A 23,262-nucleotide genomic window follows, 5' to 3' on the forward strand; every position below is an offset into this window, starting at 1 on the left:
AGTAAGGGACCTCAGAACTAAAGCGCAGTAACATTCAGGTAAAGGAAGAAGGAACAAGACAGCAGAGGTTTCTTGGTCAAACAGAGGTAAACTGCTAGGAAGATGAACAGGAGTAGGGCTGCAACTAAGGCTTACAAAATAGCCTTCATCATTTGAAGGCTTTAAATTCTTTGGTCTTCAGACACCATAAAAAACTGCGAGTCCTTTGATAGGAAACGGTGACATGTCAATGTGAGTTCTAAGTGAAAAAGACATCATCACTGCTCAGAAGTCACTGCTCACAAGTGCAGCCAGCACTAAGAGGTTCCCATCCACTCTGATACACGCATATTCTTTCCAAACAGAGGAGCCCGCACAGGCAGAAATTTGGCAGCTAGGACCTAAAACAACACCTACCACGTTAGGATTAAATGGTGGTGGAATCTTCTTCTGTAGAAGGTCAGTCCAGCTGAGAGATTCAAAGAATGGGTGCTTCTGAATTTCAAGCTGCGGTAAAGAATAGAAATTACAGATGTTTCAGAAATGCATCCCACGCATCATAGTAAATGCACAAACAAAACCTAAGGAAGACAAGTTCTCCATTTACAGTTTATTTTGCAATAAAAGCTGTAGCTGGCAGGAAGAGAATTAGAACGTGTTAGCCTGCTTCTACAAACGTGTTTACTTTTAAAATCCTATTTGCTGCTTTTAAGACAAGCACAGGGCAAGAATATTTTCTATCAGCATTTCTGCTCTGGGAAGCTGTCATTATGAACTCAGGAACAGAACGGAGCTGGCAGCTCTTTTAAGGACACCTTTGTGAGAGCTCAAGAGGTCTCTGCCCCCACTCAGGATAAGAAATCATGCAGAAGCATGTTATGGCTGAGCAAGGATCTGCTATTCAAACTGAGGGAGAAGAAGGAAATGCACAGAGAGTGGAAGTAAGGACACGTGACCTGAGGAGAACGCAGGGATGCTGTCTGGACACACAGAGACAGGATCAGGAAAACCAAGTTACACACGGAACTGAATTTGGTGGGAGACGGAAAAGTAACAAGAAGGGATTCTACAGTTATGTTGTCAGAAGAGATGGGCAAAGGAGAGTGCACTCCTTCCCACCTGCAACCTGCCCAATAAATCAGAAGGGGGAACTGGCTGGTGGCCTCTACGATGGGACTGATGGCACTGGTAGACAAAGGAAGGGCAACTGACGTCTACCTGAACTTGTGCAAGGCCTTTCACATGGTCCTGTACCATGTCCTTTATCTCTAAATTGGTGAGATATGGATTTGAAATTGATAAACAATGAGTTTGATGGTCACAGCCAGAGGGTTGCTGTCGATGGCTCTATGCACAGGTGAAGGCCAGTGATGAGTGGTGTACCCCAGGGGTCCGTCTTGGGACCATCTTTATCAACAACACAAAGTGGGACCACATGCACCCTCAGCAAGTTGGATGGTGCAGTTAACAGCAGAAAGAGGGATGACATGCAGATGAACCAGGACAAGCTTGCAAAGTGGACCCATTAGAAGCTAATGACATTCAACAAAGCCAAGTGCAAGTTGGTGCACTTGAGTCAAGGCAATCCCAGATATGTGTACAATCGGGGAGAAGTCACTGAGATAGCCCTGCAAACCCTTCTGGGTCCTGCTGGATAAGGAGCTGGACATGAGCCAGCAGTTTGTGCTTGCTGTATGGAAAACCAACTGTACCCTCGGCTGAATCAAAAAGGAGTGGCCAGCAGGGTGAGAGGGAGGTGACTGCCCCCCTTCTGCTCTGCCCCTGTGAGGGCCCCATCCAGAGTATGGCATCCAGGCCTGGGTTCCCCAGCACAGGAAAAATGCTGAGCTGTTGGAGAAGGTCCAGAGGAGGGTCAAAAAGCTAAATAGAGGGCTGGAGCACCTCTCTTACAAAGACACTGTTCAGCTTGGAGAAGGCCCTGAACAGTCCTCATTGTGGCTTTCTAGTATTTGAGGGGAGCTTATTAACGGAAGAGGGAATTACTTTTTACACTGTCTGACAGTGACAGGACAAAAAGGGATTGCTTTGAAATAAAAGAGAGGAGATTTCTGTTAGATGTTAGGAGGAAACTTTGACTCAGTGAGCAGTGAGGTACTGGAACAGGTTGCCCGGGCAACTTCTGGATGCATCATCCCTTGATGCATGGCTCAAGGCCAGGCTGGATGGAGCCCTGGGCAGCCTGACCCAGTGGCTGGTAACCCTGACTCATGAGATAGGAACTGGATGTCTTTACGGTCCCTTTGAATCTAAGCCGTTCTATGATAAGGTCAACACACTACCTACGTTAAGGCTGCAATCAGAAGACTAACTATTCAAGGACAGAAGCACAGTTTCTCTGCTGACTGGTCTGACACCAACCAAGGTAAAAATATTATATCCTACAACAATCACCCCCTTCCTATTCCAAACATCTTTCAGGACTTGATGACCACAACTGGTATTTTCAAATAAATAAATAAAAAAAACCCCTAACAGACAGATATACAGAAAAGCATTTCCTATCTTTTGCCATTAAAATTGTATGATTCACTCAAATTTATTCATGCCCCTTTAAATGAAGAAGAGCTCGATAAATTAGGACATTACATACAAAGTCTTCCCTTGCTCCAAGTCTGCTCTGCCGGTCTTTCTCCAAAAGTTCCTCCAGAATAGACCAGGCTGTGAGACTGATCCCTGGACGCAAGACTAGGGGCTTGTGAAGAATATTCTCATACATCTCAGCAACGTCACGGCAGTAAAAAGGAGGCTAAAAAAAACAAATGTTACACATTAACCAAAGCTACACCGGCATTTTGTTTCATGTGTTTGGATCAACAAATGCATCTGTAAGAAGCAAACTGCTAACAGCAAAGGAAGAAATCTTAGGCACAGCTAAACTTCTAATTCAGTCATTCACACAGCCAGGTCTCCATGCCTGATATCTTCCCCCAGCCACCTTCTCTTTCCATAAGATGTTCTCACACTTACAAGTAACGTAACTGCAGATGCCACCACGATTCCGAGCCCCCCACTGTGCTTGCCTGATAAGAATGAGAGTGGGAAAACAAATCTATCTCCCTATTAAATTTCCAGATGCATATAAAACTCAAGAAAACTATCAGAACAGATCTTCATTACAGTGATGACAAATGTCTAGAAGGAGTACAGTAACATTTATTTTCTTTTAATACTGCACCAAGAAGCAGAAGAACAAGGAGAAATCCTGGAAGACCCAAGCCAAAATAGACATTTTAATTATTGTGTGCTATCACTGTTGATTCCATTTACTCCGACATTTCCCCAATTATCACTGTTTGTCTTCAGCCGATGTCCAGAAGTTCACTGGAAAGCAGAGGCTTAGACACTGGGAGGCAATGCAAAATCCCCAAGAGAAAAACAGATGCTTTGTGAAGACAAATCATTCACCCACTGAAGCAGAGTACTTCAATGCTCTGCAAAAAGTTAGCAACCTTAATGGCACTTTCCCACCCATATTAAATACATACCAGTCCATAAAGCATTTCATAAAGAACCGCACCAAGGCACCACCAGTCTACAGTGTTGTCATAGGGCTGCTTTTTAATAACTTCTGGTGCAAGATACTAAAAACAAACAAACAGAAACAGCAGAACATTAGGTCAACAATAATAAAACCTAGGTTTTTCAGTTTCAGTCACAGTTAATGAGGAAATCTCCTAGCTTACTAATACCACAGTGCAAGTACAGGCAGTTCACAGTACAAGACTATTCTCTGTGGACACGTTGCATAGAATTACTGTGGCTGGATCCTCATCATCTCAGTCCTCACCTACCCAGCACATGCACGGTTTCTAACCCCTTCTCTCAGAACAGAAGATTGCTCACTAGCATCCAAATTCCCAAATTTAGTGTAGAAAACAGATCTATCTGTAAATGGACAAGGCCGGTATCATTTAATGAGGTGAGTCACTGTTCAAAGGTATCTACAGACAAATGAGGTACATGGGCATTCAAGCATTTCTCAAACTTTCTATATGCTCAAGTGCCCCTGTAGTGCCTCTGTACTTCATTTGTCTATACATAACCCTACAAAAAGCATTATGAACACAGCTGCTTTTCCTACTTTTTCATAACTTTAGTGAGTTGGAGCTCACTAAGTCGTTCAGCTCAGTGTTCAGAAACATGGAGCATATCGTTAGACTTTTCACAGTATCAAGAAAGATTTTAACCTAGACCTTGGAACATAAAGACTAATATTCAATTGTGCATGTCTCAAAGCTACTAAGTGCTTCTAACCGTACTAAAAATTAATGGCAGGATATAGTAAACAGATTCCTATTGGCAAATCTGTTACAGCTGTTACACAAGCCAACTGTCTTACATCTAGTCAGACACATGGGAAGAAACAGCATGTGAAAAGGATTGCGAAGAGGGAAGATGGTAAACATGAGTTATGAGGACGTGGGTAGCTAAGTTGGAGATACTGAATATTAGTAAGTAGTACAAAGAACAGATCTGCAGTAAACTTGTCTTTGGTTTCATGGAAGAACTCATAAAAAGAATTTAAGTCTCCAACACGACATTACTATAAATACACGCATATCTGATCTTCTATTTACACAACTGAGAGCACTCAACAACCATTAGTTACTAGCCAAAAGATGCCAAAGTCATCAACATACTTCCGGCGTCCCACAGAACGTTGCAGTAGTATCAGAACTCGCAATCCCTTCTTTACAAAGTCCAAAGTCTGTCAACACAACATGACCCTGTTTAAGAAACAAGAGTTTTACAAAACAGAACACGATCAACATTTACATGCCTGTAAGTGTCAGTTCTGGCAGGGAATGTATAATACAAAAAATAAGGTTGCTCACTTACTAGTGAATCTAGGAGAATGTTTTCTGGTTTTAAATCCCTATAAAAAAAGATCACTGTATTAATTCAAAACAGCAGTCACTAACACAAAAGCTTCACAGGCAATGACTTATTGTTCAGCTGAAAGGAAGCTTTACATTTTGTTCAAATTCCCCAAGATTACTTCATGCAGTAGCTTTTATATATAAATTTCTCCTATTTTGAACTTCCCCAGGACAAGAATACACTTCAGAAACTCACCTGTACACGATATTTATGGAGTGTAAGTATCCCAGTGCACTGGCTATTTCAGCAGCATAAAATCTGGCTCTGTGCTCAGGAAAGGAACGTTCTCTTTGTAAATGAAAGAACAGCTGTAAATATGCAAAGTAGTAAATAAGAAAAAAAAATCATACAGAAAACCAAGTTAATATGGTATAATTTTAACAGTAATCTTATTTAGCTGCCTACAACTTCAAGAACATAAGATGAAATAAAATTGACAACATTCCTTCACTCGTTTCCTTTTCTCTTTCATGGCTTAGAAATGCATAGGCTACTAACTTACAAGGATATTCCCTTAAAAGCAAGACTAGGCACAAAGAAATAGAGAAAACCATGTTAACTGAGAGTGGCAAGATTCAATGATGCAAGATCACAGAATGTCTTGGGTTGGAAGGGACCTCAAGGATCATCAAGATCCTTAAATTACTCATGGACTCCTCGTACTCAATAGCATCACTCCAAGGAAAAGGATCTTGAGAAGAAAGCTATTCAGCAGTGAGCAATTGGACCTGCAAAGCCACAGAAGTATCCCAACATTTCCAATAGTCATAGAAACCAAATCATTGTCTATTTACTTGTTTCCTTACACTAAGGAAATACGAGCACCTCAGATAATGCAGATGAAAAAGGAAAAGAATTTTACATGCTGAAAAATGCCAACGTATGATTAATTAATAACAGATATATTTAGGTAACTGTCAAAAGACAGCATTTGTATCTGACAACCATAAATTAATGCTGTATTAAAGTTGCCGATAAGAAGAGGAACGGGGTCTGTCTAACTATGGAAGTCTGAAGGAATGGCATCACTAGAGATTAACAGGATCTCCAGAACTTGGGAGAATACTGATCACAGCCTACTGTAAAGGATCGTTTTGTTCCTCCCACAGAAGAACAGAGCTAAACAGACACAAATCCAAAGAGAATCCCCACATACCTCTCCTCCGTTAACAAAATCCAGGACAAAGTAAAGCTTCTCTGTCGTTTGGAAAGAGTAATGTAATCCAACTAAAAATGGATGTTTCACATTTTTCAGAAGCACGTTACGTTCAGCCATTATATGTTTTTGCTGTAAGGAAGTAAAGGATCAGGAAGTAAAGAGATACAATTTTGTAACTAAGGGGAACAAAAAGGTGCGTGGAGAAAGCGCATTTCTTTGTACCTCTTTCCTGTTAAGAACAATTTTTTTCTGCAGCACTTTGACAGCATAATATTTCCCATCCAGTTTTCTTTTTGCAAGAAGAACCTGTGAAATTCAAAACAAAGGAAGAAATGTCAAGGTTGTAGTTCACATTCCACTGATAACTTATTAATTTCAGTAGAACCGAACAGCATTAATCCTATGTGCTCACAATAGTCTCTTTGTTTTTAATATAGCTTACCACTAACAGAGTGATCTCACAGTTCAGTACAGTCTGCTTACATACTCATATAACAAAAGACTAAATGCATCTCTTTGGGAAGTATCAATACTAGTCACTTCTCAGTGTTGCTCGGTGTTGTTTCAGTGGTGCTGTCTGCACTGCTCCATAGCACTAGGAGCCAGAGAAGGCAGACCGTATGAACAAAGGAAAATGCAGGGTTTGTACTACAGCTGCATAAAGTACAGGGGTCCCCCCCTTCCTCCCTGGGGGAAAAAGAGGATCCCTACTGCTCTTAACAACAATGGGAAACACTAATTTTTTAATCCCAACAAGCAAGCAAGGCAGGCAACAAGTACTACACCAGAAAATAACAATGCCAGGGCTATGGAGAAGTAGCAACCATAATCCAATATGGCAGTTTATGTGCCATCCTAGAATGTGTGACACCACTTTCAAAGCCTCTGGCAACACCTCCAGCTACTATGCACGAGACACCATCTGGCACCCCTGCACCACAGCAAGCCACAGCAAGTAGAAAGCTCACCTTGCCAAAGCTGCCTTTCCCAATAACTTTCAGGAAATCAAAGTCCGTTGGCTTAGCACTGAAAGATATTTAGGAAGGAGACCGGTCATTCGGGTAAGAAAAAATTACAAGCTCCATAGCTGTACAGAAGCCTAATGTAACCCTTCAACCTTAATGCGAAGAGTCTGACAGCACCTTTCTCAATTCCTCATTCTAATCAACAACTGGACTTCTGCAAAGCTGCCCTTCATTTCGCAATTGCATTTTCCTCCAGAAAAGGTGACAGAGCTGCAGCATTTATTTCTTTTTTATTTTTATTTTTTTCCATCTTAAGTGTAAGATGTAGAGGATGAGCAAGACTATTCTTTTCTCCTCCAGAGACCCTCAATTCTTCTTGTTTTTAAGTCTTCTTTTCTCCATGACTTTTCCCAAAGCTTATCTCCCATTTCCAGACATCCAATTAGATTCCAAAGCTCACATTACAGAAGGAAGAACGTTATCATTCCTCATCCCATCCTCCCTACCATCCACTGCTTCCCCAGTTTACAGTGACAGGAGGGAGGCCCCAGCACCTTCCTCTTCTATGTGTGTAATTTGTACAAACTCACTGTTTTTCCACTTTCCAAGTCACCACCACTTTCAGTAATTTCCACTAATTACCTCACCTTTTCCTAAGTACAATTTACAGGTACCGCCGTCAGCAAAACAATGATCTTTTCCGCCTCTGAAACAACAGTTATGTCACACACCTCTTCATTTATTGCCCCTCAAAGGAAGCACTCTCACAATTTCATTTCTCACTGCAATCTGTTCAGCATTTCCTCCTGTTAGCCCAGAAAAAAATCTGAGAGGAAAGGGAAGCCAAAATAGGTGTCATCTCTCAGATGTGAAAGCACAGAGAACTGAGGAAGCAGTTTACAGAAGTAAACACCAGAAAAGCAAGTTGCAACTGCAGTGATGAAGTTTGTAATATCAACAAGTTACGCTGCTCCTTCACCGTGCATTAAAACAAATGTGTTTTCAGAACGTTTCACATTCCTAACAGCTGTGCAACCATTACAAAAGGAGAGAGGGGGTTTTTTGGTGTTGCTTTTCTTTTTGCCATAGCATCCTCACATCAAATGATAACAAACTAACAGAACCTGAACATGAAAAGGAAAATGTCTTAAAAGAGGTAATTTACTGAGCACAGGATTAAATGTCTTGCTTCTTTCTGAGCAGAGAAAACAAAAGATAAAGCCACATACTCAACCCTCTCTTCACACTGTAAGCAGTTATATTCAGTCTAGTTTTTCAGTTTATGGTGAATTGAAAAACCTACTGAGGATTTCCAGATGGTCCCAAGTTGATATTCGGTGAGGTAGAATTTAGCTGTAGGAAGAAACAAATAGAACACAAAAAATAAACCTTTCTTCGGCTTCAACCAGGAATAATTTCAAAATACTATTTTCTTCAAGCTATATCTTTACACTTATTAGATACCTTTAAAACCTATTAACATTTGGATACCTCTTTCAAGATATCTAATACTGTGAACATCCTCAGTTTGAAGTATCTGGCCATCAATGCATTCTTGCTAAATATTTCTACACTGACCATACAGAAGGATAAAGGTAATAAAATAATTACATCCAAATGGAGAGGACAGAACTAGGAACAAAACTTGTTGACACAGTCTTATATGTTCCTCATGAAGAACTTAGATCCTTCTGCATTTACTCTAAGGGATATGCTTTCTACCTTTTATTCCAATAAAGTTATTGTCAAACTCTACTGTTTATACAAGAGTTTAATTAATTAAGGATACGGTGCTTTAAAAAACAAAAACATTTTCCTCCACCAAGAAAAACCACGAGAAACTTCTCCTGTCCTGTCAGTAATAACTCAATTCCATGAAAGGCATGAACCTTATCAGCACACACTGACGATGGAATTCACAAATTCCATGGACGGGAGGAAACCACCTTCACCTAAGCAACTTTCTCCAATGTGTTTTTAAATGAAGCAGCATTAGTGCTCTCACTATGCTTTCGGACTTTCTCTGTAAAGTCAACTTCAAGGACAATATAACTGGAGATGGGTCAGCAGGCATCACAAAATCAGCATGGCCACAGGAACAGAGCATGCCCCGACAGCACCACCAGATGTGACAACTGCACTAATAATAACCGACCACACAGCGGTACTCTGCAGTTTTAAGAAGTCACCATGCAAGTTTGAGTACTGGGGGGAGTGGGAAGGAGATCGTTCTTACTCCTGGTTGCACATCTTCATCACTTACAGCAACCACGACAGCATTAATTTTCTATTACAGTGTTTCAATTCAGCCACTGAGCGTGAGCTGTCCTCTTATTCTGAAGTTCATTATAGTGTAATACACTGTTAATTTTCTATGGAAGCTTTTCACATTATTTAAAGCATCTTTCAAAGGAAGAGGAGGAAACTTGTTAACTAAAGTGAATTCTGCTGGGTGCTCACCATGCTGTCAAGTACTTAACAAAAAAAAACAATAAAGCAAAGACTGGCATCTTTGGAAGTGAGACTTTGAGAACAAACACGCTGCGCTGCGTGCGATGCACAGCTGATTCAAACAGCCTATTCGTCTATTTTGTAAGAGGGACTGAATAAAATGAGAAGTCCAAAGGCCATGAAGTAAACCAGAGAAAATAAACTTAGTTATAGCACTTCTGCCTTCCTAGAAAGGCTCCTTTTTCAATCAGCACTGTTTCTGGAGGCTGTAAATTAACTTTCAGACTGCACTTCTGTGGGGGCTTTTCTGACAAGAGAGGCTTGAGACCTCACAGTGTTCAACGCGAGCTAAAATTAAATTCATCTTTGCTCCTGTCTGACTTTAAGAAAGATTGCAATATTTTTTTCCTTCATGAGAATTAAACCGCACAGAGCGGCTTGTGTCAGAAGGAACCTTAAAGCTCACCTCATTCCAACCCCTAATGGCATCTCTCTTTCTTTTAAAGACAAACAAACAAACCATTCAATTGCCTCTGCTCCTTGCCAGCCATAATTTGAGCCAGAGCGTCTGAGGAGACTGAAAAAACAGACAGCTAAACTACAACTCCATCTGTGTCTCTTCCACTCTGAGCAAGTGGGGAAGAAACAAGACAAAGCTCACAATCAGGATTACTTCTCTCTTTGCACCAGACAGGAATACATCTTACAGCCCACAGCAGAACAGTTCTGTTTAAAAGATCACAGGAGAGATTTATTGCAAAACCAACTGGGAATCTTCTGTAAGTAATATACTTAAGATTGCTGTCAAGTAGCTAAAGTTTAGGAGACTGTTCTATGCCTTTGTTTTATTACCTTCTGATTACTCCTTTCATCTTCATCTTCAGATGGATCTGACTGGTGTTTTGGGTTATCCATCTGAAGAAATGCTCTGACATCCGGGCTAGAAAGAAGCACAGTTAAACATATTAGGAAACCAATAACACAATTTCACAACCAGCTTACTTCTCCTAATCTTACATGAACTCCAAACTCCCATCTATTCCAGGGTATGTTTTGTATCCTTAGTCCCAGGAAGAGTAAAATAACTGGTTGGAAATTTACAAGAATATTGACCTATCGGACAATAATCAGACCTATCAGAACCTCTGGTTATCATAAAATGAATAAAACAAAGTTATGGTTAACGTTTTCACTAGACATGGATTTCCAAAACCTGGCCTTAATTACCTTACCACGTTCATTATTCTGGACAACTGGCTGATTAAGTAGGGCACGTTGTAATGCATCTCAAATAGTCACTATAGTTACTTCGCCCATGAGTGAATTCAGAGCAGAAAAAAAATCAGTTCACAGGGAAAGGCTGCTGAACAGTTTTGGGGTATTCAGCAATTTCTGCAATATCACAGAATCACAAGGTTGGAAAGGACCTATAAGATCATCTAGTCCAACCGTCCTCCCTTTACCATACCTACAGAAAAACCCCTACACCATATCTCCTCGCTCCCTTTCCAGATGCTAATATGGAGCAGCCAGAGGCACAACTGATCAATGCTACATCATTCACACCTGTAATTTCAGAAGCTGTGGAAGACTGCAAAGAAAGTAGTGATTAAAGTGAAGTTTAATGGATCCACTTCTTTGCCAAGGTTGCAGTGTGACCATTAGCTCAGGTGCAGCGTTAATTCAAAGGATTTTAAAATACACTGAAGCTGTTCCTAAAATAAGCTCACATATCAAATTAAATGGATAAAGAAAGCAGCGTAGATAGGATGTTCAACACACACAGCCTATTTATTTATTTATTTTACCAGTAAGCAATTCTGGATGGAAAAGCTGTTTTTTTTCTATGATGGGCTGGATACATTCTGTTTATGCATTATCTATGAAATCCACAAAGGGGTCCCAAACTGCCCCCTTACATATGGTCCCTTCAGTGGCAGTACTTCTGTGTTAGCCTTCCCTTATAAACACACGCAAGCCATACAAGAGGCGAGGAGAAACAAAAACAAGCTCAAAAAGTTGCAAACTTTGAAACACGATGGTAAAATTAATTGGCACTGACAGAACCCAGATGTTTGAAGCACGCTCCATGGTCTTGGCAGTTTAACATATAAACCACACAGTCTTTAAAAGAAACAAACAAAAAGTGATATGCTGCTACCTTTCTTACACAAAATAGTGCTCGTAATTAACAAATGTCCAGCTCCTATCCAGGACAGCAGCCATCAAAGGAGAGGCATTACCAGATCTGTATCCCATCAGAGTTTTTGTTTGTTTTGCACGCTCTGCATTCTACCCACGAGAGCAAGTTCTCCAACAAATATGGTTAGTTGAGCAAATGCAGCTCAAAGCCGGCCCATGTAATTCCCAATTCAATGTAAGACAAAGGTTCAGCCAGTCCCTGACAGGGACTGCAGGAAAACCCCTCACCAGCTGCTAAAGGGTCTCTTTATTCTCTCCTTATATACTCTATCTAAATATATACTCCAGTGGACTTCAGGTTTTTGTCAGGTTTATTATTGAGCAGAAAGGTTTGGTTTTGATATATTATCTAACAAACAAGTCCCGAGAACAAAGTCCACTGAAAGAAAAACAAAACACAGCACAGAGTTACGTGTTTCAGAGGATAATGTGGGTAGAACCATCACGGACACATACTGAATCTGACATTTGTGCTTTTCAATTCAGACGTTCAAGCGCCTCCCCTTCCAGAAATGAGAAGCCACCATGAATCACTCTTCAGCTTTTACTGGAACAGTTTTCTGAGGCAGGACTTAAAAAGCATAAAGTCCCCATACCTGTTTTAATGCTTACAGATTTTTAGTGGAAGATGAGCTTCCTCACATTTCTCTGAGATCATACAGCCCCCTACGGCTTTCCTTGTATGTTACTAAATTTCTGTGAGTTATTTTATCTAAAATCAGGCTTATCATTAAAGCAAAACAGTTTAAATGTGTGTATATGGGCCACCTGTAAAGACTCGGTCACCGCACACTCTTGAGGTGTTTCTAGCAGGTTGTGCCAGGACACTCAAAGTCATCAACCTTTGGTATTTCTTTACTGCTCGTATCTATCAGCACATAGAAAAGGCAACAGATTATGTAATTATTAACATGATGTGCTGTAATCTGTGATGCATACAGAAGCATGGCTTTATCTTTGGAGAACTAATATAACGCGTTTTGAGACGACATGTGGTACTTGGCCATACTGACAGGAGAGTTATGCTGAATTAGAAAAAGAAGATCTGAATCTTTTAAATAATTTAACAAAGCAGATTAGCTTTCAACACTTAGTTATTCTGCAGTGTTTCCTATTCTTTCAATGTCAATAGTCAATGCTATGACTATAAAACTCACAGTATTTCCTTTAGTGGAAAACTATTTCACCATAAAGCCTTTGTTCCAAAGTTTTTTTCCATTTATCACAATGAACCTATATATGTCATCCTTTCTCTTCCAAAGAAGAAAGGAAGCACATACTTCAACTTCATCAACATTACGTAGTTCGCTTGTTGGAAAATAAAACCTGACTGCAGACTTCAAACTGCAGCAATATTCTCTGGTATTTTTTTCCTGTGGGAAATGGACAGTTTCATGGGTTGTACTGATAGGATAATTAAACAAAGCACATGTAGTAAAGAAACTCGGAGCTAAAGCCCGAAACAGAACGTTACTGATTTACTAATTCAAGCAATGTAGAAAGCTGCATGGCTTTATCTCAGATCGATTAGGTCTACATTGAAACTGAAAGAAAAGTGAAGTTTACCCTCAAAAATCAGTTGACAGAACTGCACTCCTCCAAACTTGCAATGCAGAGAAGCAGTTTATAATTTATCACCACCTCATCAGTGCCCCACTGATGGAGGTTATCACACATACAGGTCTTCTGACAGAAGAGTTAGCATGGAATCTTATTCACGTGTTTGATGCAAGTCCCAAGCCACCGAATAAGGTGACCAAGCTACTTGGTTAACATGCTTAAAACAAGTTCTAGGGTACACACATGAAGTGCTTTAAGAAAAACTGCAGGATCGTGGGGTTTGAAAGGGAGCTCTGCAGATCATCCTCTCCAACCCCCCTGCTAAAAGTAGGTTCCATACAACAGGTTACACAGGAACACATCCAGATATGTTCTGAATATCTCCAGAGGAGACACCAGAATTCCTCTGGGCAGCCTTTTCCAGTGCTCTGTCGCCTTTACAATAAAGTTCTTCCTCATGTTTGCATGGAACCTCATGTGTTTGTACCCACTGTCCGTTGTCCTGTCACTGCACACCACTGAAAAGAGCCTGGCCACATCCACTTGACTCCCACCCTTCAGATATTTATAAGCATTGACAAGATTTCCCCTCCTCAGCCTCCTCTTCTCCAGGATGAACAATCCCAGCTGTCTCACCCTTTCCTCATACAGGAGATGCTCCAGGTCCCTCATCGTCTTTGTGGCTCTCCACTGGACTCTCTCTAGAAGTTGTCTGTCTTTTTTGAACTGGGGAACCCATAACTGGACACAGCACTGCAGGTGAGGCCTCGCCAGAGCAGAGGAACAGGATCACCTCCCTCAACCCACTGGCCACACTCTTTTTAACACACCCCAGGATACTACTGGCCTTCTTGGCCAACACAAGGGCACACTGCTGGCTCATGGCCAATGTGTTATCCACCAGGACACCCAAGTCCTTCCCTGCAGAGCTCCTTTCCAAAAGGTCAGCCTCTAACTTGCCCTTTTTGAACATCATCAGGTTCCCCTCTGGCCAACTCTCCAGGTCTCCCTGGATGGTACCACAGCCTTCTGGTGTATCAGCCACTCCTCACAGATGTTTATCATCAGCCAATTTGCTGAGAATGCACCCTACCCCTTCATTCAGATCACCACTGAAGACATTAAACAAGACCAGAAAAGGATGCGGGGAGTCACTCCTACAAGGGCAAAGCAGTAGCAAGTACCAGAGTTCTTAAAGCAAAGCTATCAACAGAACAAACATCTGCCCTAGAGGAAGGGAGCTTCCACAGAAACCCGCACTCCTTGAATCAATATCAGTTAATTGCAAAACTATTTCGAGATCAGTTCTGAGAAAATAATAACATTTTATGCTGTTCTCCAGCCTCCGTATTTTCTTGAAAGAACAATCATATTAAAGATTATTTATTATACTTAGAAGTACTGAAAATATAATAAATTTTCTAGACAGAAGTACTCGATTTGCAATTCTATACTTGACACTTCCCAACTTTTAGCATGGTTCCTATAAAAACAGAAATGAAACTACTTACTGGTTGCATAGCTCTGGCTGTCTAACTAAGTTCTGAATGAATTCATTCAGTCCGGCTCTTCTCTGTTTAATAAAATCTGGGGGAAAAAAAGATTTATTAGGAACGATCAGTCAGCTAACAAGAGACTTCTTTTCAAATTTAAGATACTTTAGGATTTTGATAACAGTTAAAAAGAGCAAAGTGAGAACAGGATTGGTTCAACATATGAAAATCACAAGTTTAAGAACATTCAGGGGAGGTGAGAGAACACATTTCCGTCCCTCTGTAACACTACTTTAAAATGCAATAGGACAGGTGGATTTTAAAGCAGTTCAAGAGCAATGTGCAACCAACAGCGTGCTAACCTCTGCAGCCTTATTTACATGGGTGAGCTCCCCAGGTCCTATTTCTCTCAGAAAAAAGCCACAGGCAAAACTGTCACACAAATCGTGTGTTTACTCCAACAGTCCCAAACAGCAGGTTTCCATAACAGATGAAAATGGGAAAGTTGCACAACCATCCAGCAAGCGCTCAGATGTAACCACTAAAAGTAATTAGGTAAACTACTTCTCTTTCCGTCTCAGACACAATCCCTAATGTTAAGTAAATAAGCCCTCAGAATCTTTGTGATATCTTTAAGCAGTACGGAAAGATCTGCAAGGGACTTGAAACGGGAAAGAAAATAATCCCAGAACAGAAGAATTTTGTCCTTCATCACTTGTATCAATCACAAAAAGTCTTCTGTTAAGAATTAACGCATAAACACAACCTTGAGAACTTCAATTATTAAGAACAATGCATACGTTGTTTCAGTAACACAACACCTAAACCGGAACTTGGATGCTAAATAATCCCTCAAAACAGGAGGGTGAATTTGCATGGAGATTTTACACGAGTCACCAGCATCAGCTGCTTCTGATGCTGAATGCGGTCAGCCACTCTAAGACAAGAAACCTATCCACACAGCTGAAGAAAAAGCATCTGCATCGAATCTACTCAATCACATGCCGTCATTTTTTTGTTCTGCCTTCTGGCTGGTTTCTTTTATATCCCTCTGCTCCATTTTTAAAGTTACAATGGGATTAATTTTGAAATAACCTAAATGACAATAAAAATGGAGGCTTTAGACGATAACGTGCGTTATGATAGTACTTTTTGTAGGCCTTGGGAAAGGCATATTTCAGTTTCACTCTACTACGCTAATGACTACAACGCATCAGTACAATGCTGAATGCCCACATGCAAGAACAGACCGACAAAATTAAAATACCTTTCCAAAGCTGCAGAATATACCTTCTTTCAGAAGAAAGCAGAAACACTGCATCAAAGTTTTAGTAAATTAGCGTTAAGATCAAGAATTACTTAAATGAGCATCACCCTGCCCTGCAGCAAGAAAAATCTTAAGAACTATTTTCTCATGCTTCCAGGATTGCAGAATATTTTTGATGGAAATAAGTCTGGGGATTGTGTTTTACATACATAATTTCAACACAGTTTTAGTCTTCCCTCCATTCCCCGCTCCCCCCTTATTTAGAATCCAGTTTCCTAAATCTGAATCCAAGAAATCCAATAGTGCACATGGCTGGACAGAAGACCAGAAAGCAGGACATTACTGGGTCTTCAGCCAGCTCTGAAGTCCCAAGGTTGGAGAAAATGAAAGAAGACAAAATAAAACAAGAAAACTTTTTCAGAAAATGCCAATAGAGGAAAGCAAACCTGGAATACCGTATGTGATTATTCTAATAAAAACATGAGAAGGAAGCTTCATGTCAAGGTGTAGATGATCAACAGTAACTGCTAAAAATTAAGATGCTTGAAAGAACTCTTAAACCAAACACGTGCCAAGAAGGTCAGCATCTCTGGGTCCATTGGTACTACAGCAAAAAAGAATACTAAACCTGTAAACAAGCACAGGAGGAGGTAAAACTACAAACACAGACTGACCATACCAGCAAGCCAGTAGAGGGTTCCCAATGACCATCAGGAAAATCCCTCAGTAAGAGGGTCTGAATTAAGGGTATAAACACACAGAGCAAAGGCCCAGCCTGTCCATTTGCCTTTGTATCTATTCACTCATGGTGCTGCTTACACTGATTCACTGCATTTCTAAAAGTGATTTTCCACAAATATTTTTATGTGGGCAGGGCAAGCTTTATTGGGACCAATCGGTTCTGATTGGATCACACAGAGATCTTATCAAATAGGCTTCCAGAAATGTAACAACAGAAAGAATTCCGTTTTCATCTAAATTGTGCAAGAAAATGCATTTAGATATGAAGTTCAAAAGCCTTCAAGGATAAATACCTTTGTTGCTGAAATTTTTAGCGGGAAGAAAAGTCACATAAACCAATATATAAGTTTAATGGGCATATGATTAGAAGAGCCTGTGATTTGGATTTTGTTTTTATGTCTGACAGTTAGAATCTCTCACAATCCGGAATATGACATGGCCGGGAGGAACTGTAGCACTCAGTACAGAAGAGTTATCATGCCATTAAGCAACAGTTTGTTCAAAATCATAAGGAAGAATACCTACCCACGCTAGTTCCTACTCTCTACTCAAGTATGACTAACCTTTGGTTTAGTCACAGGTTTGAGGATTGCTGAAACACTCATCTAAGATAGCTTCCTGTATGCTGCAACAGATCAAGTCTCAAATAAAGACATTGACAAAACTAGAAACAAGATAATAACTTGCCTGGATCAAAATTATCTCCAAATATCCTTTTAGCTGGAATCTTCAGGTTCATAGTGGGAAACTGCTTCTTTAGCTGAAAATATAACACATAAAACGAAACAACGCTTAGGCTTCTAAAGCGATTTTTATCATCAAAATCATAATTATAGAATCACATAACGGATTGGGTTGGATGGGACATTAAAGATTATCTAATTCTAACCTACCTGCTATGTGCAGGGCTGCCAACCACCAGCTCAGGCTGCCCAGGGCCCCATCCAACCTGGCCTTGAACGCCCCCAGAGATGGGGAATTCAAAGCTTCTTTGGGCAGCCCGTTCTATTGCCTCACCATCCTCTGAGTACAAAGATTCCTCCCAATTATCTGATCTAATTAACTTCTATCTTCTAGTTTTAAACTGTTCTCTCTTGTCCTACCTCTATCAGACAGTGTAAAAAGCCTGTTTCTCTTCCGTCTATAAGCTCCCCTCAAGTAATGGAAGGTCACAATGTGGTCTCCTCAGAGCCTTCTCTTCTCCAAGCTGAACGAGCCCCAGTTCCCTCAACTCTTCTTCAGAAGAGAGATGCTCCAGCCCTCTGATCATCTTAGTGGCTCTCCTCTGGACATGATCCAACAGCTCAACACCTTTCCTGAGTTGGGAAACTCAGGCCTGGACATAATACTCTAGATGGGCCCTCTAGAAGGGCAGAGAAGAGGGGGGATAATCATCTCCCTTGCCCCATTAACCAGGATACAGTTGGCCTTCCAAGCTGCACGCTGCTGGCTCAAGTCCTGCTTTTTGTCCACCAGGATCCCAAGTCCTTCTTGAAAGGGCTATTTTAAGGGGTTCTTCTTCCAGTCCATCAATGTATATGGGATTGCCCTGACCCAAGTGCCACACCTCACACTCAGCCTTATTGAATCTCACTACACTTTCACTGGCCCACTTCTGAAACCTGTCCTGGTCCCTCTGGATGGCACCCCTTCTTTCCACTGAGTAAAATGCACCACTCAGCTTGAATCAGCAAGTTTGCTGAGTGTACATTTGAATGCCAGACAGCACCAGTCCCAAGCCAGACCCTGTCAATTGTCACTGACCTTCACCTGGATATAAAGCATCAACTACAGTCCTTTGGCTGTGACCATCCAACCAATTTCATAAACAGATACACACTTTGCATATTTTGACAATTGGTTAATTGGAAATGTCCCTCGCAACATAATAATCCTCAGCAAAGGAACTGATTTTGAGTTTAAATTCAAACAAAACAAAGTAAAACACAAAACAAAAAAAAACACCATTATTTTCTTTAAACAGGCTCCTACAGTTACTGAATGTTGACTCAAACTGCTCAGCGAGGGCATTAACTGAATTCTTAACACTGGAAACAAGTGTTACTCTGTGTTATCCTGGCACAATGCCGTAACCCGCCTTTTGCTTACCGTGTTGTAGAGTTTATCAAACTCTGCATACCGTCTGAAGACAAACCACTCATTTCTGCCAACTGAGACCAACACTTTGTAAACCTACAACAACACAAACACAAGTTAACGTCAACAGCAAAGTTTCAGAAAACCTCCCATGTTTAATCCTTGGGTGAAGTTAAGGCCAGCTTGTTAAATGTACTGCGTAAACATACTGGCTGAGCTGTGGATTTCTTACAGTAGTCACAAACATCAATCATCAATGCAAAGAACTAGAAGAGCAATCAAGAAAGTCTAGCTGTTTTCAGAAATGACTTCTGCTTACCTGGAGCCTGAAAAAAAATATATATACAAAAATAAGGTAATATCAAATATCAAGGAAGTAAAGCACCAAATATTGCCTTCATTGAAACCTGGGGAGAAAGCGCATACGGATGACAGGTATAAAGAGAACAATTTCTCGCAACATCTTGAATGCATATTATAGTCAGGATCCTTGCAGATGGTTGGGAACTTGGACAATTCCAAATTCAACTGCAATCATTCCATGAATCCTCCAAGATGAAAAAAATGTTGCCATTGTTGAAATGCAGCGCAGGTTACATAATATAGTTCTGGGGTCAAGGAAGGAGTAGTTGGAACCTGATTCAAATCTCACAACAGCAGAGGGCTCTACTAACCAGGCAAACTGTGGATTGCTGGATTCACAAACCTACTTGACAGCTGGATCTCCTATCTCTTAGTAAGACCTTTCCCTCTCAAGCAAGCAGTTCATCTTCCTTCCCCATCTTCTTGTGTTTCCAAAAAGAGCACACCTTCTCTTCAAGGAGAAGATGGACATCCCAAGGAAACAAGTGCAGCAGGCTGCTAATTCCATACCTAGAAAACTGGACTGATGCCCTGGTGGCCTCCTTCCCTTCTGATCTGCATCAGTAGCTTACCTATGTTTACATGCCTTTGGGCTCTACTACTACTACTACCAGCTACACTCATCCTGACTGCTTCCAGAACGACAAGAGGAAAGAAAAACAAAAACAACAATCACCCATCTAGAGTTACTCAGATAATAACAATTTTAAACTGAATTAAGCCTAAAGCAAAACTTTTCTTAAACAACTCATAGAAGATAGAAAAGATCCATCCAAGCACTGTAACCTGTGGATAAGTCATACTTACAAAAAAATAAATTAAAAAACAGAAGACAAAACAAAACTCCTACAAACATCACCATCACAACCATCACAGCAAACTGTCTTCCCAGATCCAGACCCGACAGGACCCAGCTATTTCTCAATGTGATTTCCTCATGGAAGAATATCATTGAAACCAACAGGCTTCAATTCTGTTTTGGTAGCTTAAGACTCCTGAATATTCAACTTGCATTAAAGATAAGTATAATAGTAGGATATAAATCATCCAATTTCAAGAGAGCAAGCATTGGGAAAGTAAGGAAACTAAGTATAGTTTAAAAAGAAAAAAAAAAGACAAAGCCCACTGTCTCCACAAATCTGTACCTTATTATACATCACAAATCTGAGAAACTTCACAGATTTCATCAGAAAAATTATCATTTCTTAGCGAGTCTGTCTTATGACTGGAGGAGACAACAGAATGGGTCAGGAAATACAATTAAGCCTTAGCTATTAAATAACACGGGGATAAAAGCAAAAGAAAGCAGGTCATTATAAAGCAAGGACAGAATAGCAATTAACATAGCCTATGTGTGGCCCAAAGTAAGTATTGTGCCATGTTTTAAAAAGAAAATGGATGTTGAATCTTCAGGGAAAAAGGCGTGACAGCAAACTAGGGTGGATACACAGAGGCTGGTTACCAGGAATTTCAGTGGAAGCAGAAAAATTTCATGGCCTGAACATTAAAAAAATTGCAAATATGAAATTATTAACAACTCCCTCCCCCACTTCACCCCCCAAAGAAGGTAATAAACATATCAAATACAGGTAATAATTATCAAAAAACAAACTGAACCTCCAATTAAAAGGTTATGCAGATACTCAGGAAGAACTAAGAGCTCATTTCCAAAGACAAAACTGAGAAGGTTTTATTTATTAGAACAGTGATTCTAGAGAGACATGATCGTTTCTAAAAATGCTTTGTTTAGAGTAAGTGTGAGAGCTAGTCAATGCCCATACTTGCATCCTTTCTGAGCCAACATGAAGCGAACCAGTTACCAATTCTATTCGGATCAGTAAGATTCTGGAATAGTCTCTTAGTAGAAGCAGTGATATGTACTGTAATCGATGAAGTGGTAAAGTTTATACAATGTAGTCACTCAAAGTCTTTCTAGCCTTTGTCATTTTAACATTCCCTTTCACCCTAAGGCTTTTTTTCCTCCTTAGGCAATTTGTACAGACACCGCCATGAGAAGCAGTCAACTATGACCTACCACAAAGTTGCTCAGAAGTAAGTGTTCCCCCACCCCTCCCGCTCCCATCCAAAAGCAGAACTGACAGGCTCCAGTCATTGCAACACAGCTACAAAAGAGGAGGCAAAGTGAAAGCACTGACGGACACGCTCTGGAATTCAACGTTCCTACCACAGAGTTTAGCATGACCCTCACTTCTGTCATCAAATCCTACAATACAGAAGGCAATCGTCAAAAGTTTGGTTGTTGAAAGTAGCCCCTGTCATGCTGCTCATTATTCCTTGATGCAGCAAGTAGAAAATGCCAAGACAAGGCACATCTCCACACGGCACAAGCTGGGCTGGATTACTTTTTTTCCTCCTCCTCCCTACACCCAATTTCTGACGCTTCCTACTTTCTAAAGGGCATGCCCAGATAAAGCGCCTTTGAGTAGCTAAGGCTGTCACAAAGATGTTCAGGAAAAATGACATGGAAATCTAAATATTAGTATGTTCCACAGATGTACCACACCGAGACTTTTTTAACAGCAGGACTGCCAGTGCTGAGGCAATAAAACAAACTTGTTTTGCTTGAGTTTAGGCTTTTATTTTTATTTGCTCATTTGAGCTTCACACACATTCAAAAGTATTAGTAATGTTCTCTTGTTCCTTTTACCAGCACATTTATGCCTCAGATTACACTCTGACATGCTTGAAGAACTGAATGTATCATTCTTCTCTGAGGAAAAGGAGGAGGGGAGGAAGACAAATAATTAAATAAATCTCTTTTTGTTATATTCTTCAGGCAGCGGTTGAGACTAAGCGTATTTACACTCCACTTCTGAAGAGTGACTAATTCAGACAGAGAGGGACAGAAGAAGCTTAGAGGAAGTTGCACAAGAGCAGTGAAACAGTCTGAGCTTTTTAAATGAAGGATTATTATGCTGTCTTTGTAGACAAACACACACACAAGTGCACTAAGCTTTGTTTTTCAATCTGCAAGAATTTCCTCGCAGAATGGGAAGACTATTTCCAGAAAGAAGGTCAAACTGGGAGACCAAAAAAGAAAGGGGAGGGAAGGACAAGGAGTGGAAACGGGAACAGGATAGGAAAAAACTCATAAGCATTACAATCAGAAAACAGGAAGGAAGAGTGAGAAATGGTCTTTCAAAAATATGATGGCTTATGAGTTTTTTTTTCTTTTACACACAAAAAAATCATAAAGTGATACCTACAAAAAAAGGCAATTTCATAAACATGTTTTATTCCTTTACAAAATAAATGCTTCCATTAAAAATAAACCACGTGCAACGCCAAATCTGGATTTGATTTGGCATTAAAATGTTATACTCGCATTTGAAAACTTCCATATTTTACAGGAGGAAACACTGCTATCTGGGGGTGGGTGGAGGGGGAGAATCAGAAATTTGCAAAGTCAAACTGTTTTCACAGAAAGCAGTTAAGCACTGTAAAACATTCACAGCTTCTCACGCTGGACTATGGCCAGCGCTCACAAGAGCAAGTGAACAGATTTCTGTAAACCTGTTGAAAATAGAAACAAGCTCACTGCTGAAAACAAGTAACACTTCCATGTAGAAATAACCTACACATTCGCCAACAGCGCTTATATACTTACAGTAAACCTTTTTTTCTTCTCTCTGTGTTCGTCAGAGCTGGGAATGCTAACGCTTGGGCAGCTTTCTTTGAGATCCATTGTATGCGTTCTTCCAGCAAATTCGTTACAGGACTGTGCTTGGGGTGTTGCAATCAGAAGGTATCTTCAACGGTATTGATGTAAGATATGCAGCTCTTCTTGAGAAAACGTGAATTCCATCATGTAACCTTAAAGTGAGCATAAAAAAGAAAACTAAGTCCAGGAACATTTAGCTCGCAGTGCTAAAACCTGTGTGACAAGAACTTTTCCTCACAGGAAATACACTTTACTATGCATGTACAAAGACGTGCACAAGATTTTGCAAGTTTTCATGCCTTTGGTCCTGTTGTTAGTTCATTGAAATCACTCATGTTCTCTGAGGACTTGAGTGCAACACAAAAGCCTCCTTTACACATTCTGCAAATAGATTTGGGGTC

The 23,262-nt window shown here is 40.4% G+C and overlaps 1 protein-coding gene across 4 annotated transcripts in view; it reads right to left on the reverse strand.

Annotated features, from left to right (window-relative positions):
- SGK3 (serum/glucocorticoid regulated kinase family member 3) overlaps window positions 1–23,262 on the reverse strand; it is a 53,472-nt gene that overhangs the window by 1,579 nt on the left and 28,631 nt on the right. For all 4 annotated transcript variants that reach the window (XM_072329426.1, XM_072329427.1, XM_072329429.1 and 1 more), the window contains 15 exons: window positions 22,808–23,013; window positions 18,829–18,912; window positions 17,407–17,479; window positions 14,730–14,805; window positions 10,309–10,396; window positions 8,309–8,358; window positions 7,009–7,066; window positions 6,263–6,346; window positions 6,038–6,169; window positions 5,077–5,189; window positions 4,840–4,876; window positions 4,641–4,727; window positions 3,486–3,581; window positions 2,591–2,746; window positions 397–486 (listed from right to left, as the gene is read on the reverse strand). In XM_072329426.1, the coding sequence (XP_072185527.1) occupies window positions 397–486; window positions 2,591–2,746; window positions 3,486–3,581; window positions 4,641–4,727; window positions 4,840–4,876; window positions 5,077–5,189; window positions 6,038–6,169; window positions 6,263–6,346; window positions 7,009–7,066; window positions 8,309–8,358; window positions 10,309–10,396; window positions 14,730–14,805; window positions 17,407–17,479; window positions 18,829–18,912; window positions 22,808–22,885 (1,302 nt within the window). In that variant the 5' untranslated portion in view covers window positions 22,886–23,013. The remainder of the gene's footprint in view (window positions 1–396; window positions 487–2,590; window positions 2,747–3,485; window positions 3,582–4,640; window positions 4,728–4,839; window positions 4,877–5,076; window positions 5,190–6,037; window positions 6,170–6,262; window positions 6,347–7,008; window positions 7,067–8,308; window positions 8,359–10,308; window positions 10,397–14,729; window positions 14,806–17,406; window positions 17,480–18,828; window positions 18,913–22,807; window positions 23,014–23,262) is intronic.

The sequence above is a fragment of the Excalfactoria chinensis genome, chromosome 2 (assembly GCF_039878825.1).
Source record: "Excalfactoria chinensis isolate bCotChi1 chromosome 2, bCotChi1.hap2, whole genome shotgun sequence".
Classification (NCBI taxonomy): domain Eukaryota; kingdom Metazoa; phylum Chordata; class Aves; order Galliformes; family Phasianidae; genus Excalfactoria; species Excalfactoria chinensis.